The 19,195-nt window shown below is 30.5% G+C and overlaps 2 protein-coding genes across 4 annotated transcripts in view; one reads left to right on the top strand and one right to left on the bottom strand.

Moving 5' to 3' along the window:
* LOC146538393 (uncharacterized) overlaps positions 1–1,460 on the bottom strand; it is an 18,916-nt gene extending 17,456 nt beyond the window's left edge. The window contains exon 1 of the mRNA XM_085186202.1: positions 1,323–1,460. The gene's annotated coding sequence lies outside the window, so the exon portion shown is untranslated. The remainder of the gene's footprint in view (positions 1–1,322) is intronic.
* Positions 1–19,083, top strand: part of aralar1 (calcium-binding mitochondrial carrier protein aralar1) — a 24,805-nt gene extending 5,722 nt beyond the window's left edge. For all 3 annotated transcript variants that reach the window (XM_085186200.1, XM_085186198.1, XM_085186199.1), the window contains exons 2-16: positions 2,384–2,522; positions 3,671–3,847; positions 5,994–6,085; positions 6,601–6,795; positions 7,750–7,988; positions 11,182–11,272; positions 13,045–13,120; positions 13,439–13,647; positions 13,895–13,975; positions 14,295–14,507; positions 14,926–15,048; positions 15,343–15,445; positions 15,685–15,775; positions 16,167–16,319; positions 16,647–19,083. In XM_085186200.1, coding sequence (XP_085042326.1) covers positions 2,384–2,522; positions 3,671–3,847; positions 5,994–6,085; positions 6,601–6,795; positions 7,750–7,988; positions 11,182–11,272; positions 13,045–13,120; positions 13,439–13,647; positions 13,895–13,975; positions 14,295–14,507; positions 14,926–15,048; positions 15,343–15,445; positions 15,685–15,775; positions 16,167–16,319; positions 16,647–16,650 — 1,986 coding nt within the window. In that variant the 3' untranslated portion in view covers positions 16,651–19,083. The remainder of the gene's footprint in view (positions 1–2,383; positions 2,523–3,670; positions 3,848–5,993; positions 6,086–6,600; positions 6,796–7,749; positions 7,989–11,181; positions 11,273–13,044; positions 13,121–13,438; positions 13,648–13,894; positions 13,976–14,294; positions 14,508–14,925; positions 15,049–15,342; positions 15,446–15,684; positions 15,776–16,166; positions 16,320–16,646) is intronic.
* Positions 19,084–19,195: the final 112 nt, after the last annotated feature.

Raw genomic sequence — 19,195 nt, 5'->3', positions numbered from 1 at the left:
ATGGTAGAAACCTTAAATTTGGATAAAAGTTTACTTTCGTAATCTGGACATCCACTAAGAAGGGATTTTGAAAAATTTTAACCCTAAAGGGGTGAAATAGGGGTTCAAAGTTTGTATGGAAAAAAATTTAAATCGGCACCGATTTTTATAAAATTTGAAATTTAGATTTTTAAAAGTATTTAATTGAACACGTGTTTCATAGTTTTCTAGAATTCTCCCCCTAAGGGTGCAAATAAGGGGTTGAAAGTTTGTATAGGTTTTTTTTAAGTCGTCACCAATTTTTATAACATTTGAAATTTAGACTCTTAAAGGTATATAGTTAAACACATGTTTCATGGTTTTCTAGAATTCACCCCCTAAGGGTGCCAATAAGGGGTTGAAAGTTTGTATGGAAAAATCTTTAAATCGTCACCGATTTTTATAAAATTTGAAATTTAGTCTCTTAAAAATATTTGATTGAACACATGTTTCATGGGTTATTCAAAATTCACCCTTAAATACGCAAGCGAAGCGGCGCGCGTCCGCTAGTATTTGAATATGGATAATAAGAATTTTACGTCACAAGTATTTCTTTACCACGAAATTTGATATATCGAACAATGATTATTCAATTTTTAAATTGTTATCTTTTAAAGAGGACATTTACGGATGTAATTGGATTGACGGATCACCGGTAGATACCGGTAAATTTCCCTCTTTTTTATCTTTTTTGGTCATATAAATAACCAAAAAAATCTGTGTTAATATTTAACCTCGTGATTTCAGAGTTGTAACACTGTTTATATGTAACATTTAAACATGTGTGTTATATTTAGTATGGAACGTGCGCCATACATTATTATATAGCAATGCTCTGACACTTAGCAACAATCTGTTGGCAATCGGCTCGAAACTAGGTTACTTTGATAAACTAATAACAATAGATTATTCGTATTGTAAACATGTTATAATAGGGCTAAAACCTTTTTAACTTAATAAGTCCTTGAATAAACCTACCTACTAAGGATATATGTGTACGTTTTATATTAATAATGTTTGAAAAACATTTTTTTTCAGCTTTACCCTGTATTTCGCATATATCAGGGTAGACAGGGAATCTCAGGACCTAGTGTTAAAACACTTCTATTCCCTACCTTCCGCCAAATTCTTGAGGCATTGTGTGTTGAATAGTGGACAAGAGCGAGGAAATGAAAATAATAAATATTTCAACACCCCGAATGGGAGTCGAGCCTACATCCGTCGCGTCGACCTCAATATCTTTATTTAGTATTTTTTAATTTAATGTTAATGTATTAAAAAATATAAATAATCAAAGTACTTACGTAATAAATATTTTCTTCGTGTTGTATCTGTAGAACAGATAAAAAATATTTTAAATTTTAACTTGTACACCGATAAGAAATAATGATAATTTATAATGCCATGGACGTATGGACGTGGCGAGGTGACCTTTACATTTTACTTACAGTATATCAATTTGAGTAGACTACTGCCCTACGAAATATCAAGTAATATACCCATTTTTACTTTTATTTATAATTAATATATTATCTATGGTGGCAAAAATGATATCAATAAAAACCGCAATTTTTTTTCCCTTTGTTATATTTTCCTTATCGAATTGAAATACCTATATGGCGTAAGTAATATATATAACCACAGATAAGTTAATAAAATCGATTGCAATTTCTTGGTACTACGTTCGTGATACATGTAAAAAGGATTATTTAATTAGGCCAAGTTCAGCGTAAGAGTTATTCTACACATCTACATATATAAATAAATTTATCTAAATACAAAAATTTATTCTTTTAAAATTTATTTGAGAACCTTAGAGTGAGTTAATAAAAAAAAAGTATGAATTCGACCATTTAATAATATTGAATTAAGATTATTTACTGTATTTTTTTTAGTTTATAATTATATATTAATTCTCAAAAAAAAAAAAAATGTAAAGAGCAATTATTTTTATTTAATAAACTATAAAAATATGGAGAATTTTTGCACTCATTTCGATGTTATTAAAAAATTGCAATCAGGTGCGGCGATGTGAAGGTTGAAATGCGGCAAAGTAAACAATCAAGATAATGTATTTCCTTTTCACTATCAACTTTATATATTTTTTTATTTTTATTCTGTAGAATAAAAAATCTGAAAATACAGTTTTCAGCCAAAACTTTTTTTTTATAAGTCATAGTAGGTTAAACCTACCTACTTAGTTATCGTAGGTAGTTAAGAAAAATTGTGACACAATTTTATTATTGTTAATATTATTTCATATAAATAAACAAATCCAACTTAATTATACCAAAATCTTAATAAATTGTATACAAGAACTAAAATAGAAAATTATACATATTAATTTATTTATTTCTTGTTCTAGGGGGCTGGTTATTTAAAACGGGCCGACACAGACCGACTTCATGAAATTTTCTTGAAATATGCATCGATAGAGAAAAATGGCGAAAAATACATCACTAGTGAAGATTTCGTCCGAAAGTTTCTTGGCTTGTTTGACGAAGGTAAGTCAATATTGTTCTAATGTGTCTATATTTTTTTATACATATTAGTTGTGTTTTTTAAAGTTATTTGGAAACTTTATAAAAAACGCAATTTATGATTATTATATAATTTATATGGAACTAAATAATAATATTTTCTAGTTAAGAAATGAGGAAATTTTGTAAATAATAATAGATATTTTTTGTAATTTATTAAATAGTATATTTTTAATAAAAGATATATTTTTTAAATCCATTTATGCTAAGTGTGATTGACAATAACGTAATTATCTTGAAAACTAACTAAAAAAATCAATCAATTATTATCAATAGAATATTATTATCTTTCTGTACAATATAATTACGTTATATTAATAGAACAAAATTAATTTACCTATAGGTAAACTATATAAGTTTATGGCATACTTAACTTAATTTACTAAGAAATTTTATTTGGTAGTAAATTATTTTAAAACATATATATATGTAACTAGATACTATGTCAGATGTTAGATTGTTAGATAATACCATACCTTATCTTATCTTTTGACATTTTATCTAAAAGTGACGTAGCTTAAGCAAATATTAACATAATGCTGATATAGGTGTTAACTTTTAGTCTTTTGAAACGTACGAGATTTTTAACTGTATTGTAATCCCGCACATATCAGGTTACACCTTTGAAACTTAGTGTTAAGACACTCCGTTCCCATTAAGACACTTCCATTCCCTATTTTCCGCTAAATTTTGAACGGCGCGCTAAATATCTCATTCGATTTTTAGTATTATGTAAGATATTATGCTCCTATAATCTTTTACTAAACAAAGTACTTGGACTTCGCCTTAGAGCTAAATGTGCATAAATTTATACATAATTGAATCATCTTTCCTAGGCAACAAGTCATGTAAATATTTTCTTTGAAGATCGACAGAAACCAGATTCAGTATGGATTTTTTTCTAAGCTAAAAAAATAAATAAAAGATAAGAAAAATTCTATTTCTGTAACAAATTGCAAATGGTTTTATAAATTTAGCTAAAGCAGTTAGTTATGCGTCTAAATTTCTTAAAATCTAGATTTACTTTATTTACTATTAAGGTACACTAACAGCGGTACTTATAAACGTTAATTAGTTCTTAACTAGCATTAAATAGCTCCAATTCTTTCCAGATGACTACAACAAGGAATCGGTTAAGCTCATCGCGGGCATCGTCGATATGGACAAAGATGGGTTCATATCGTTCTCCGAGTTCCAAGCGTTCGAGGGTCTGCTCTGTGTGCCGGACGCGCTTTACAAGACCGCCTTCCAACTGTTCGACACTAATGGCAATGGGCTCGTCGCTTTTGGTGAGTGGCTGACTTGGCTCTTTTTTAGGTTTTTCTGGGTTCTTAGGTTTTCTAGTCCTTTGGTGGAATAGGTAGAGAGACCCGTAATATGTTCATAATTGTTGAGATTTAGTGTTTAGACACTCGATTCGGAACTTTCCACCAATTTTAATTATGGCAGATCCCAACACCGTGTTTTAACTACACAGACCTGGGATTTAGTAATTTTAAAGTTACCACAGTTGGAGATCAAAGTCACAAAAACCTCATGTCAATAATATACACATTTCCCTGCCTGAAAGTGCAATATAAAACTAACTTATTTAGGTCAGTCGTGCCGCAAGCGTGTTACTGTATACATGGCAGGTTGTGGGTTCGATCCACACTCGAGGAAATGAAATATTTAATATTTTCATTATTGCGCTTTTGTGTCTAGGCAAAGCGCGACGTTGCGTTTCGCCACTCAACACGCAATGCCTCCAGTTCGACGGAAAATAGGCAGCGGAGTGTCCTAACACTGGGTTACATGCGGGATAGAGCGTGAAGCTATAAATAAAAGATATAATTATATGAATACAAGCCAAATTTTTAAATGAATTAACGTGCTACATAAAACTAAAGGAGCATTGACCTGGTATTGCCGATCGATGTAATATTAACTTGGCACGTGAGTACAGTAATTGAATGTACGATTATATAAAAAATGCCCTTTCGATTCCTTTTAATTATGTATTTGAATTAAATGAAGTGTTACTACTCTTAAAAACAACACAATATCTCTCATAAGGAGATTATAATTATTATAAAATAATTATAATCTAATTATTTTTTTTTAAAACTGTCTAATATTGAACTTAATTTAAATACGTAGAAAAGTTCCATCTCCTACAATTATCTAAAAATTGCAAATACGTCATTGTTACACCAAGTGTGCGCTGTCTAAATTGACCTGACTTTAAAATTATGCAACTCAAAGACATGCGTTGGATTGAATGATTCGTGGTCGTTGATAAAAACTGCCTTTATCTGACGAGTTCGTCCAAAACTGGTTTAAAATTTCAGTTAAACTACAATTGGTGCACTTTAGCTATTCGTAAATTTTGCTCCACAAATTCTATTTTAAAAGGAATGTTAATAGAAATATTAATACACATATATACGTAAAAATATAGAAGTTTATAAAGACAGCATTGTTATCATCTAGGTAAAGGATATACGGTACGACCTCGAGCTCTTTTTTTTAATGTTATAGATAAATATAAAGGAACATAAATATTTATTTTTATGATAGATATTTTGAAGTGAAAATTAAGAAATCTCAATATATATTTCTTTTTCAAAGAAGATTTTTTAGTGTCTATACTTAAATTTGACCATTTCAAAGGTCAGTAAGCAATTACTGGATCAAAATTATCGAGAAATTTGTAGCGGAAAGTTGCTACTGGTATACACTTAAACCTAACTACATTGTAACGTTATTATATATACATACATATGTTTATTTTTTTTTATCTTACTTGGTAATCAAGTCGCGTGCTATAAAATAATAAATAGTAATTTAAAAGTGACTTGTATTAACATAACATTGTATTAACTAAAACTGTAGAATTGTATTAGAAATTTTCAAGGGCAAATTAAAGTAATGCAGATACTACAATGCAACTTGTAGATTAAATTGAATTACTTAGAACTTAGAACCAAAACAAAAAACTCGGCGTTTAATTGCGCCAACACGCAAAAATTCAGCGGAAAGTGGGAAACGAAGGATCTTAACACCCTAGTGTTCGGGCATCTTTGTAGGCACCTATCCTACAAAGATGCCCGAACACAGAAGATTCAGAATATAGTGTGAAGATAATTGCTTTTGATTTAGAACCTGCCTTTTTCCCCGCCTATTGAGTCTTACTTTTTCTTATATTAAATTTAAATGCATAAGGACCCCTCGTAGAGAATGAGAAGTTAAAGATGGTGGACGAGGAGAAAGAGGTATGCAGAGACTGCAGCGTTTGGCGTTCCTGAGGATAGAGCAAATAGATTAATATATATTCACATATAAACATTGCATGAAAAACGAACCTATGACCCTTGCGTTTAAAGTGAAACATTATACCCGTTATAAAGACAATAAATGATCTTGTATGTATGTATAAAATATTATTTTTTTCAGATGAGTTCGCTGAAGTCATGCGTAAAACGGCACTCCACAAGAAATTACCATTCAACATGGAGAGTACCTTCGTACGATTGTACTTTGGAAAGGTAAGAAAAATAAGAATTGTAGGCTCTTTTTATATAAGAATAATAATAATATTAAACTTATAGGTATCTTATTTCCGTATACTTACGAAAAAATATTTGACATTTGATTTATGACCTTTATCTTCCTGTACAGAAACAATGTGTTTTTAAATATTGGTCGTATTTATTTTTACATATTTTATTTTTAAAGCATTTTTCTGAAAGGACTTAGAGATAATTTAGTTCGTCCTATATATTATTCTAACTTTAGCTAATGATTTTAGGGGAATGTGTATATTTTATTTTAAGTTCACCTTATTTATATACCATTCAAGTTTATAAGCTCTAATCCAATCTATATCATAGAACATTTTTCATAGAATATAATTGCTTTACCATGTATATTTTCTTATGTATTATTTTAAAACCAATGCGTTAAAAATACTTATAACAATTTTTTATTTTAATTATACATTAAATTAATTTATAAGTTTTTTTTTTATTATTGTATAATTTTTATCTACATTCATTTTTAGGACAAAAAACGTCTAGTAACTTATCCCGAGTTCAGTCAGTTCCTCCACGATTTCCACGAGGAGTATGGAGTAGAAGCGTTCAAGAAATGTGACAAAGATGGTAGTGGGTTCATCAGTGCGGGCGACTTCAGAGATATCATGTTGAGTGTCAAAAACCACCTATTAACTAAGGAGTTGAAAACGAAAGTTATTAATGTAAGTAATTTTGGTCATTTTTTTTGTATGGATATTTGTCGTATGTGTAGAATGAAATAATTAATAATGAGACAATTGCTATAATTCATATAAAATAACTTATAATAATTGATTGATTTCTCGGTATATGGCGTTTCGAGCGTGCCAGTTGAGCACAATTCATTTCGCCAATGTCACGTTGAACTTATAATAATACCACAGTTTGAATTTAAATGTCACTGTCAAATTCTGACAGATTTGACATTGATAGGCTAAATTATTTTTTTTTTTTTACAACGTGACATTGGCGAAGTGAATAGTGCTCAACTGGCACGCTCGAAGCGCCATAAATAAAGAACCGATTATTATTTTTTAAATTAAATCTTAACGTGACATTGGCGAAATGAATTGTGCTCATCTGGCACGATCGAAACGCCATATATCAAGAATTCAATTCAAAATTAAATCTTAATAAACATTTGCGGTTCAGTTCTAAATCTATAAAACCTATGATTTAAAAAATAACAGTTTTTTTAATCTTTGGTCTCACTTGCCAATTAATAAGAACGGCCCCCTAAAGAATATCGTACGGCCCCTACATCCTTTATTATTCAATTCGTAGTCTCGTGAAATAATATCTATTTATGTATTAAATGAATATATTTTCTTTTTAACTTAAAACTAACTACTTAAATACAATACAAAATTACAATATTAATTGATCAAATTTATTTTTATGCGAAATTGAAATTGTAATGAACAGATATACCTAATAAAAAATAATATATATAGCTAATAGATCTCATACATGCATTTGCACTGCACTGCACTCAAATGTCTGTCACTCAAGTGTCTTATGGTTACTGACCAATTAATAATAGTTATTTTTTAATGTTATTTCTAAGTAGGTAATCCATACTTTAAAAAGAAATGTATATACTACCTTTTTACGTAACATTAAAACTTATATTTCAGGCGTCAGGATTCCCACAAGGGGAACGCAAAATCAGTTTCCCATATTACATGGCGTTCAATTCCCTCTTAAACAATATGGAGCTAATAAAACGCGTATATTTGAACGCTAGCAACGGACACAGAACGCAGGAGGTCACCAAGGAAGAGTTCCTTCACTCCGCTCAAATGATGAGTCAGGTCACTCCGCTGGAAGTCGATATATTGTTTACGCTTTGTGACATGATACATCAAACTAATGGGTAAGTTATTTTTTTCTTCACACTGTACCTCGCATAACAGTGTAAGCAGAAGGAATCTGGGAACTCCACTTTTCGCTTCCGGTTCCCACGTTCAGCTGAATTCTCGAGACATTGCCTGTTAAAAGAAAATATTAAATATTTAATTTCCTTGAGTGAGAATCGAACTCATTTATAGTGGCCTACTTGTTCCCCTGCGCCACGACTGGCCTCGACTCTAGCAAATGCTCTACTTTAAACTTATGTGTACGTCATAGTTAACGTCAACATTACAACGTAACTGTAAGTGGTGGTAGTAAGTAAATAATTACCTTCGAATGTTCCATGGAGACCACATTATGTTACTTAGCGATATTAGTTTATTACATATACAGACATATATATGTAGTAGGATTGAGGGTTTATTATATTAAAAACTAGCGACCCTATTGCGGCTTCGCCCGCTTTTACTACTGGATTATTCATATAATGTATGTTTGCAAAGCACTTAAAATAATGTGAAAATTAATTAAACCCTAATGCAACAACACAAACGCTTGTGGTTAATGCTGAAGAGGATATTCTGTCCCTGATGAAAAGCAAGCACTACGTGGCTGCCTGTGAAGAAAATTAAATAAAATGCATCGGCCGGGAATTGAACCCGGGCTGCCCGCGTGGCAGGCGAGCATTCTACCACTGAACCACCGATGCGTGTAAGGCAGGCGGGCGCGGCGGACTCGCTTGTATAAGCATATCGTCGCGAGGCGCGTTTCGCAGCAAGGATTTTTTGATATTGTAACAACTTCTAAAGTACTTATTAAAATGAAAAACAGAAAAGACAGTTTTGATCTACATTAAATGGCCAACGTAACTAATATACTTATTTATATGCTGAGAGTAAGGGATAAGTGAAATTTGACTCGATACAGTTGATGTGTGAACGGCGTGATGTGTCAATAATTAAATGCGTTTTTCTCTAAAACTATTCGCAATTTCGAAATAGTTTAAAAAGCAAATTTTATCTTCGTTTAACGTAGAAATTTAATAAAGTATTTTAAAGGATAAGGATTAATACCATTATGGAAAAATATGCCTCACAATAAAAAATATATTGAAATTACTATTTTTAGACAGAAATATGATCACTACACGTTATTCTTAAAAGATACGAATATGCCGTCGCGGGCTTTTTTGTAGATCTTATTAAGAGGAACAATACTCCAGTACATTTTTTTCATGTAGTATTTACCATTAAAGCAGCGCATGCGGCAAAGTGTCTCAGCGGGTAGGACTTTATACACATTTATCGTATTTATGTTAATTTACATAAGAATGTACAAATAATAAACTATATATAAACCTTCCCTGAGAAATACTCGACCTAATGGTGAAAACCGCATCCAAATCCGTTGGGTGATTTAGAAGAAGAAGAGTTAGAAAGTTCAGACAGACACAAAAAGCGACTTTGTTTTGTAAGATATAGGATATGGATAAACAGAAAAAATGATGACTGACTCGAATGACTGAATGCGACAGTTGTAGGTTCGATTCCTACTCATGGGAATTAATAATTTTCATTTCCTTGGTTGCCCTCTGATAACAAGACGTTCTGATAACGAGCGTTGAGTTCCCCCACTGCTCATAATGTCAGAAAGTATTGAAAATTGGACATTAAGTGTAAAACCGATGATCTTAATTCGTGATGCTAAAAAAATCTATAATTGTTATGTATATACAGTAGAATGCCGATGATATTAAAAGGTTTAATTTAGGTAAAATAAAGCATGGCGTTAAGTTTCGCCATTTAATAAGCTATGCTTCGAGTCTTTGAAAATATGCATTTTCAAAAGTATTTACACATTTTAAACTCAATCGCCACTTGAAACGGCGTTAGCAATAAAAGACCGTGACATTTATCATATAATATTAGATATATAAGTTATCTGTACTAGATCGATACTGAGCAAGCCTTCCGTATTGATAACAAGAGATAGGGAGTTCTTGCTAATTTCATATTATGTGCGTCTTACTTAACTAAATATTTGATAAAGTTGACAAATAGGTTTTTGTTGTATATAAAATAGTTTTAGGTAGTTTCATGTTAATAATGTCACTAAATTAAAGCTATTTTTAAAAGTATGTAAATTATTTCTGAAAATTTTAAATAGCCAGTAGAACTATTTTTTTTGTATTTATTTTGTGTTCTTTTTATTTATTTGTATATACTCAACACACAATGCTTCCAGAAATTAGTCTGGTTGGGAACGGAGTAACACTAGGTTCTCAAGTTCCACTTTTCTATCTTGCTGTATGCAAGAGACAGCGTGAAGCTAAAAACAAAGAAGAAAAATATAAATTACAAATATCAACTATGAAGCCAGTCGTGTCGCATGGGCACAAAGTGTGTAAACGCGACTGGTTACATTTCTTCGCTCTGGTGTCGAGGCAAAGCGCGGCGTTGAGTTCCGCTACTCAACACGCAATGCTTCCAGAATTCGGCGGAAAGTGGGGAACCTAATATCTTAACACTAGGTTCTCTTTGCCTACGCTGTTGTGTGCGGGATACAGCGTGAAGCTGATTTTAACTATTATTATAGTAATGCTGCAAACCAAGCTGATGACACCGTGTATCAAAATCATCATTCCGGGTTCGATTCCTGTTTGAAACAAGTTTGTTCTTTTTGCTTAGGAGTTACCTTGTCTGGTTAAACATAGTTGAGCTATCAGTGCCAGACTTGGCATGCATGTTTTTTATATGAATATATTAAGAGTTATTTCCTATAATTCATTAAAACTCTTTAATTTTTTCATAAAGGTATCCACAAAAAAGAAAACATAAAAATTTTTTTTATTGATTTTTTTTCCTATATTAACTTCCTATATTAATAAGAACTCAGTATTATCACTATTTTAATTAAAACTGACTGAACATATTCTAAGATGCTGGACTTGAGTACCATTCACAATAAGTAACTATAATTAATATGGCTATTTGAACGTTTAGAGCTTTCGTTTTGGGTGCAATTTCGTCCTAACTAATGTTAAAAACTACTGCACGTATCCTAAGTATTTTCTTAAGAATCTTATAATATGTGATGATATTATAACTAATAATTTAAATATCAAGTACTTCACAGAGACAAGTTACTTTCTTTTTAACAAGATGGCTAAAATATACTATATAATATAAAATGAAATGAAATTATTTAATTTCTAGCCGGATTGTATACAACGATTTGAACTCCATAACTCCTGAACAATACTTCAAGCAAGTAACACGAAGAGTGGCTGAAATCAAAGCTGTATCGGTAAGTATATGAAATCTAGTATTAAGTTTAGGTCTAGACCTAAATCTATGTCTAAGTCTAGACTTCGCAGCGCCGGACTTAGTGTTTAGTGTATTTAGTTTGTTTATTATAACGCGAAACACGACTAATTTATCGCTGTGTATTTTCTTTCTTATGCTGAAAAGGAGGGGGTAGTAGAACCTTGTCAATTAAGTCGATTATTGGAACGACTTTTGGTAAGTAAGCGCGGTCATGTTTGTATATAATATGTTTATATCTTTGTGGAAAAGTGAAATTTTGGCTATTTTTTTTTTTTCTTTTCTAGCTATATGTGTAAATGTATGTATATGTGTATTTGGATGTGACAATGTCGTAATTTTTTTATAAGCCCAAGTAATAATAACTATAATTATTACATTGTCATATCCTGAAATATCCAAAACATATCTGTGCTAAAATATAAATTTTCGTCAATCGCTAAAAAGGTAAAATTTAGAATATTCGACTACAATTTCGACTAATTTGGATTAATTAGTAATTAGTTTTATGGTACAATTGGCTACACGGTTATATTTAAGTTATAGCCAACATCTCGCTATATATCTTGTATTTCGGATTTTCCTTTCTTACATAAGCTTTGTTATATTTCTGTATGAAAATTATATTATCTGTTGGTCCAGGAACAGATTATTGATATGACAGATAGTTTTAAATTTCATAGATTGTAAACAATGGGAATATTACATATATTGTTAAAAAGTGAATTTGAAACTAAGACCTTAATAAATTTTCATTCAATTGACAACTGTCTCAAAAATACAGTTGTGGGTTCGATGTTCCACTTAAGGACATGAAATGTTTATTATTTTCATTTGCTCGCACTGGTAAGGGCAGCGTTGAATTCCGCCACTCACCACGCTATATTTCTGGGAAACATGTGGAACGCAAGTGTCTTAATGGAAACGGAGTGGTTTAACTTTAACTGTGGTTTAACTCTAGGTTCCCAGGTTCCCTCTGTCTATCCTGCTATGTGCGTGATACAGCGTGAATGGATATGGCGGCACGTAGTATAGAGAACACTTTTTATATCAAAATATTAAATAATTATGATCTAGAAGAAATCTGTCATATCTTTAAATCTCATAATAGTCATATTATGTTTAAAATTAACATTTAAAAATGCAGCATTTTAAGACTTAAGTATTTCAAATATAACTCTTTTTTCACAATATGGCTATTAAAACTTAAATGTACATCTGATTTAGGTAAGTAAATAGATGAGTTTTTTTATTTACAGCCAATTTCAGACAAATATGTATTTTTGGTAATTCATCATTTATTTTCATTATTTTTAATTATTTATGATCAATAACAATTCCTTCTTATTATTTATTTATAATACCCAATAAGTTATGCAGATGATATTAAATAATCTCTTTGCTATACCATAACAGTTTTAATAATTTTGTGGTGGGCTTATATGCTCATATTGTAAGGTACTAAAAGGGAGGAGAACCTGTAAAATTGAGGGATATTACACTAGGTTTTAATTTTTTACTTTACAAAACCCAGAAAACGTGTGAAGATAGGAAGATACTATCTAAAACTAGATTTTAGCTGAAATTCACTTAAAAATATATAAATTTTAAATATTATCATACTATATAAACTGTTCATTTTCTTTATAATATGTTGCCGGTTTATTTGACACATTTCAGATTTTCAGCTTTTCACATCACACTGTATATGTTATATAGAATGTTGGTAAATAATTGTATATGTTTTTGTTCCAGAGTCCTGAAGAAAGGAGTGTACTGATTCAAATCCTAGAAAGTACATACAGATTTACATTGGGTTCTATTGCGGGTGGTATGTATAGAATTTTTTTTTATATATTTTTATAGTAGGTTAGCAGAAACGTGCTCAGGAGGTTTGGGCACGTGTGTATGGTATGTAGAGACCGTAGCGTTTGGCGCTCCGTTCTCTCTGACTACCCCGCTAGGGGTAAAGCGTGAAGTTAAGTTATTTATAACTATCCATTATTTTAATTATACAATTGAAAGTACACACGAAGTACAAACGGTTTTTTTTCAATTAAACTTTCGCCTATTTCCATTCCTAAATATATTACAATGAATTATATATTTGAAGAAAACAAAGAAACTTATAATATATTTTAATTTCCAGCCGTCGGAGCATCAGCAGTGTATCCCATAGATCTAGTAAAGACAAGAATGCAAAATCAAAGAACTGGCTCCTTTATAGGAGAAGTGGCATATCGTAACTCTTGGGATTGTTTCAAGAAAGTTATAAGACACGAAGGGTTTTTCGGTCTCTATAGAGGTTTGGTACCGCAATTAATTGGTGTGGCCCCCGAAAAAGCTATAAAATTGACGGTGTGTAATGTTTTTTTTATAGATTTTCAATTCGGACCTTAATTATTATTTAGAGATTTATTTTCTCTTGTAACAAGACAAAATGCGTCGTTGAGTTGCGTGTCTCAACACGTAATGTCTCGAACATTATGCGTTGGTGAGAACGGGCTGTCTTAATGCTAAATTCCCTCTACCAAAAGCTAATAAAAAGAAAGTAACATTTTGATATACAAGTTTTTGTTATGTATTAATGCTAATATATTTTCAGATGAATGATTTAGTTCGTGATAAATTAATGGATAAAAAAGGAAATATAACATTGGGTGGAGAAATTCTTGCTGGTGCTTGTGTGAGTATTGTCGTGACAAAATCAGTACACTTTAATAAAGCGAACGTGATAGGGAATGTCGATTGCAAACAAACTAAAATAATATAATCGATGACGAACGAGGGCTTCAAAATCATAATCTCAGATATAGTATGGTCGAGGTGTCGTGGCCGCCCGTAGATTTTCTGAATTTGCGCATTGTTCGCTTAGTAAGAAAACAATCAAAAGTGCAAAAAATATCTAAAATCAAATCTGCGCAACTATCTACAGCTAACATCAGAACGGCCACAACTGTTCGACCGTACTATAATAAAATACAACATTTAATTTCCATTTCCAGGCGGGAGCATCACAAGTGGTATTCACAAATCCTCTAGAAATAGTAAAGATTCGTTTGCAAGTGGCCGGCGAGATCGCGAGCGGGGGCAAGGTGCGCGCGTGGGGTGTCGTCAAGGAGCTTGGCCTCTTTGGCCTCTACAAGGGGGCGAAGGCGTGCCTGCTGAGGGATGTGCCTTTTAGTGCTATTTACTTTCCTGCGTATGCCCATGTTAAGGTAGGTTGGTCGTTTTTTAAATTTTCGAGTTTTTTTAGTGTTTTCATATTTTTTTCCAGTTTATGTGGGAGTCTGATTGTGGATTTTTTTACACATTTGAAATGAAATGTATATTTAGTATTATATATTTTTCCAGTAGTCCGTGGGCACGGATAGAATGGGTCACATTCGTCAGTTGATATAATTACCATATCAAACTACCGTCCACGATTTCTTATTTACTTTACGGACTGCCTTTTATTCTTGCAGATGTATATTGTTTTTTACTAATTGAATAAAATTTACAATTTGCGGGAAATTACTATATTATAATAAGGTTTTTTTAGTATTTTATTAGTAAATTTAGAATCTACAAGGTACAATATATTAATTAAAATTAAAAATAAATATATATTACAAGTAATAAAATTATTTCCAGGCTAAATTCGCCGACGAGAACGGCTACAACCATCCCTTGACCCTGCTAGCGGCGGGCGCCATCGCGGGCGTGCCGGCCGCGTCCCTCGTGACACCTGCTGACGTCATCAAGACGAGATTACAGGTATATATTTATATATCATATCATTTATATATCATCATAACCAAATTTTATCACATGTAACATAGTAAGTTAAAAGTTTTAAAGTGCGTGGAATAATTGACGAAAATCGGGACCACGTCTGTACTGCTCGGGACTTTTTAAATGGTGGATTAAAAATCATATACAAATATAGTTACAAGTAACTAAGTTTTTTGAAGTTCTTCTTAAGCCTGAGGCATTAACTTTAGGGAACTGACAAATTAATTGACGTCCTTAAAATGAAGTGTATAACTTGTAACTTATTTTGTATTCCAGGTAGTAGCTCGAACAGGTCAAACCACATATAACGGCGTGATAGATGCTACTAGGAAGATATATGCTGAGGAAGGCGCTAGAGCTTTCTGGAAAGGAGCCATAGGTGAGAAATTATTTTTATAAATAAAAAAAACCATATTGTCTTGCTGTAGAAGTAAGTATGAAATGTAGATTTTGGATATATAAATATTAATTATACTTGTTAAGAAAACGTATAAAAAAGGCGCGGGTTCAAATCCCGTTACATTCAAATTTATATACGTTTTTTAATAAGTATTTTCCTTTCCTAATTGTGAAATAACACTTTAAAAATGTTAAAAATATTATGTATTTTGTTCGTAGCCCGTGTGTTCCGTTCGTCACCACAGTTCGCTGTAACGCTAGTGACGTATGAAATTCTTCAACGTCTCTTCTACGTGGACTTCGGAGGATCGTGAGTATAACATTATATTTTAGAGTATGGTCGACGACCCGTGGCCGCCCTGAAGCTAGCTGCAAATTTCTTCGCTTTTGAATTGCATGAATTATTAAATACCTAACCTTAGGGCGGCAACGAATCGTCAAAGTTATGACAATGATATTGAAAAGAACCACTGTTGTCCCTTTTTGAAACCTTGATTAGTTAATTAATATTAAAAAAAGGATAAAAAGAAAAGAGGAAGAGGACACAAAACACGGATAATGTTTTACATAGTGGATCAAATTAAATTTAATAAATTCAATTTGATGAAATTAGGTTCTCTACCCAAGACTACCGTCGATCAATCAATCGACGTACCCTTTTATAAATACAAATAAACATATGCATTTAATATAATCCACAGTCGTCCAGCGGGCTCCGAACAAACTATATCAAGTGCAGTGGAAGAAGCGTCGAGACGACCGCACCACATCGGCGGGTACCAGGTAGCGGCGCCCGTACTCACCGGGTTAGAGACCAAGTTTGGCATTTCCTTGCCAAGGTTCTCTTTTAAGCAGTAAGTGTATTTTTTATATTAAAAAGGAAAAAAACGGTAAATATATTTTTTGGTGACTTTTGAAGGTAAAATGCAATTTTTGAATGATATTAAAGTTATATCGATAGTTTGAAGAGAGACAAATAATATAGATATTTGAAAACAAAGATTTTTTTCCTTTCACGCTGAATCACGCATATAGTATAGCAGGCAAAGTTAACCTAGTGACATTACGTGGTGAGTCGAATTCAGCGCCGTGCTTTCTCTTTTTTACAAAGCGAGGAAATGAAAATAATTTATTCCCCCTAATATTATTTTTTTATTATATATTAATATTATGTTTTACAGGTGAACCTAAACCCTAGTATCCAGTAAGAAAACATAGTCAAATGATTTCAAAAACAATTTAAAGCAATTATTTATACTGCCCGTGCGAGTGTTGCTTTAAGTTATTATATATAATAATAAAAATGTAAGAAAAAAATCTATAGTCAATATTTGGATACAATAAGAGAATATTTTTCGCACTGCTTTTTATAAAAATCGAATGTTTCTCAAACTTATTGTATACAATAATTTCCCTATAGGGAAACGTAGATTTTGTACTGAAATTAATGGCGAATCTTTAAATGTGTTAATTTGAGGAGTGAAATTCAAAATTAATTAGCATTTAGATATCATGGATAAATAAGCAAATTGATTTAATGCATTAAGTTTGGGAAACACTGGAACAAAAAGTTTTAAATGCATTATGGTACTTGTGATATTAAAATCAAAATATATATATATATATATATATATATATAGTAATTTTAACAAAACAAAATGTAACCGTAAACGTTTACCGTAAACGTTTTTTTAGTTATCTTTAATAAAGTTAAAATTCCTTAACTCAGCCAAGTGTTTTCTAATGTGTAAGTAAAATTTATAAAACATATTTTGCAATTTATTTTAAAGTAGGAAAAGAATTTCAAACTTTATTTTCTTATGTTTCTAAACGTTTTCTTAATTACTTGAATAAATAAATTGATTTCAAATTATTTCCTACAAATAAGATCTTATGACGTCACAAGTGTCATAACTGCCATAGATTTTGAATATAACCGATAAAAAAAAATTGTCCAAAGCACCTCGCATCTTCTATTTAACACAACGTTTTCGAAAAATCTATTATTTCATTTATTATTGTATGGAAATTAAATTAATTTGCTTTTATATGCTTATTTAATATATTTTTATATAATTTTTTTTAGTATAGGATCCAACGTATTTGAATATATCGTCTATAAATGCAATTAATCTTTTACTGAAAAGATGTATTGGCATAAAAAGATTTGTAAAAATTCGTTTAAAAAACGTTTTTTTTTCGAATATGTGTTTTCCTTGCTATATATTAAATAAACTCAAGAATTGATTAAATATTGTTACATTTTTTTGACTTTCCTTTATATTGCTTAATTAATATTTTTATTGTATTGATTTTTAATGTTAAACTCTCGAATTATGATTATCTAAACAAATATTCTTTCGTGGCCTAACTATTACTATAAAAAGCAATAAATGTCACAAATTCATATAAAAATATTATGGGCATAAATATATGTTTTGGTACCTCTAAAATTCTATTATTGTATAGAATAATGTTTAATTTGTTAAAAGACATGTAAAAATACTTATTATTATTACCTTAATAATAATGAAAAAAATCGGTATATATTTATGTCCATATATGGTTTTTATTTTCCGATGTATAATTTAGAGCTGTCAATGAAGAGATTCAATTTTTCTTGAATATTTAAAAAAACTTTTCTTTATTTTTGTTTAAAAATCAACTTTCAATTTACTTTAAACTGGTCAATCAAATCAAATTACTATAAGAGTTTTCTATAGTCAAGTTTTTAATGCTTAAAAAAGTCCTTTTTATATTAAGTTGCATACATTTTATGTTAAATAACAAATGTTTATTAAAAAATAATTTAACGTCTTTTCTTTTTTCTCTCATATTGGTTTGGGCAAGACAACAGATAAAATGTATGAAAAAAATACATTTAATATTTTTGTAGATAGAGCTCAAACGAAAATAGAATTTTAAGATAAAAAAAATAAAAATATTGAGAAATTTATATCATATTGTACATACTCATAAAGAAACATGTATGAATAGATAGGTGTGTGACAAACTTTGAATTGGAATTGTGTTTGAAAATATTCAAAATCTATTAAAAAACATGGCCTATTTCATGATGTAATGACGAAATTGTTCATATCTTTTTGAGATAAGAAAAAGGTAAAATGTGTTGTGAATTTCAGTCTACGTCATTGCATCAAATAGGCTTTATATCGAAGCTTAAAAAATCATATCAATAAAAGAAAGGGAATATATATCTATTTTAGTGCCATGTTTTCTTAAATTATTGAAACAAAAGTAATCAGGGTTGCCATATGTGAGAAAAAATATCTTAGCTCTGATTAAAAAATATACATGCTTATTTTATTTATTATTAATATATATGTTTATATATATGCAATATTTTTCAGTTTTACAAATTCTTTATTAAAAAATCGATAAAAAATTACAAAAATCACTGGTAATATTATTAGCAATTGCACAATATCTTTTATTGTATATGTATAATCAATTAATTTATATGTATAACATATTATGTATAGTACTTGTTGTATAACAACAGTATGTGTGTAAGAAAAGTGATAGGCAAAAGTGAATAGGTACTATATTTATTGATATTGTACATTTTTTGTGTTAAAATAAAAGTAAATAAAATTTTGTGTGTGTTTTCTTTATCATTTGCAACCCTTTCTTCTAGAACTTGTTGGTTGATTTCTATTAGTGAGTTCTATGAGATTAAGTCTATCAATAAATATTTAACAATATAATT

Source organism: Heliconius melpomene, chromosome 6, assembly GCF_056956725.1.
Source record: "Heliconius melpomene rosina isolate 202511_hmr_F chromosome 6, ASM5695672v1, whole genome shotgun sequence".
Classification (NCBI taxonomy): domain Eukaryota; kingdom Metazoa; phylum Arthropoda; class Insecta; order Lepidoptera; family Nymphalidae; genus Heliconius; species Heliconius melpomene.
Note: the sequence above shows the minus strand (reverse complement) of the source record. Positions and strands in the feature narration are given on the sequence as shown.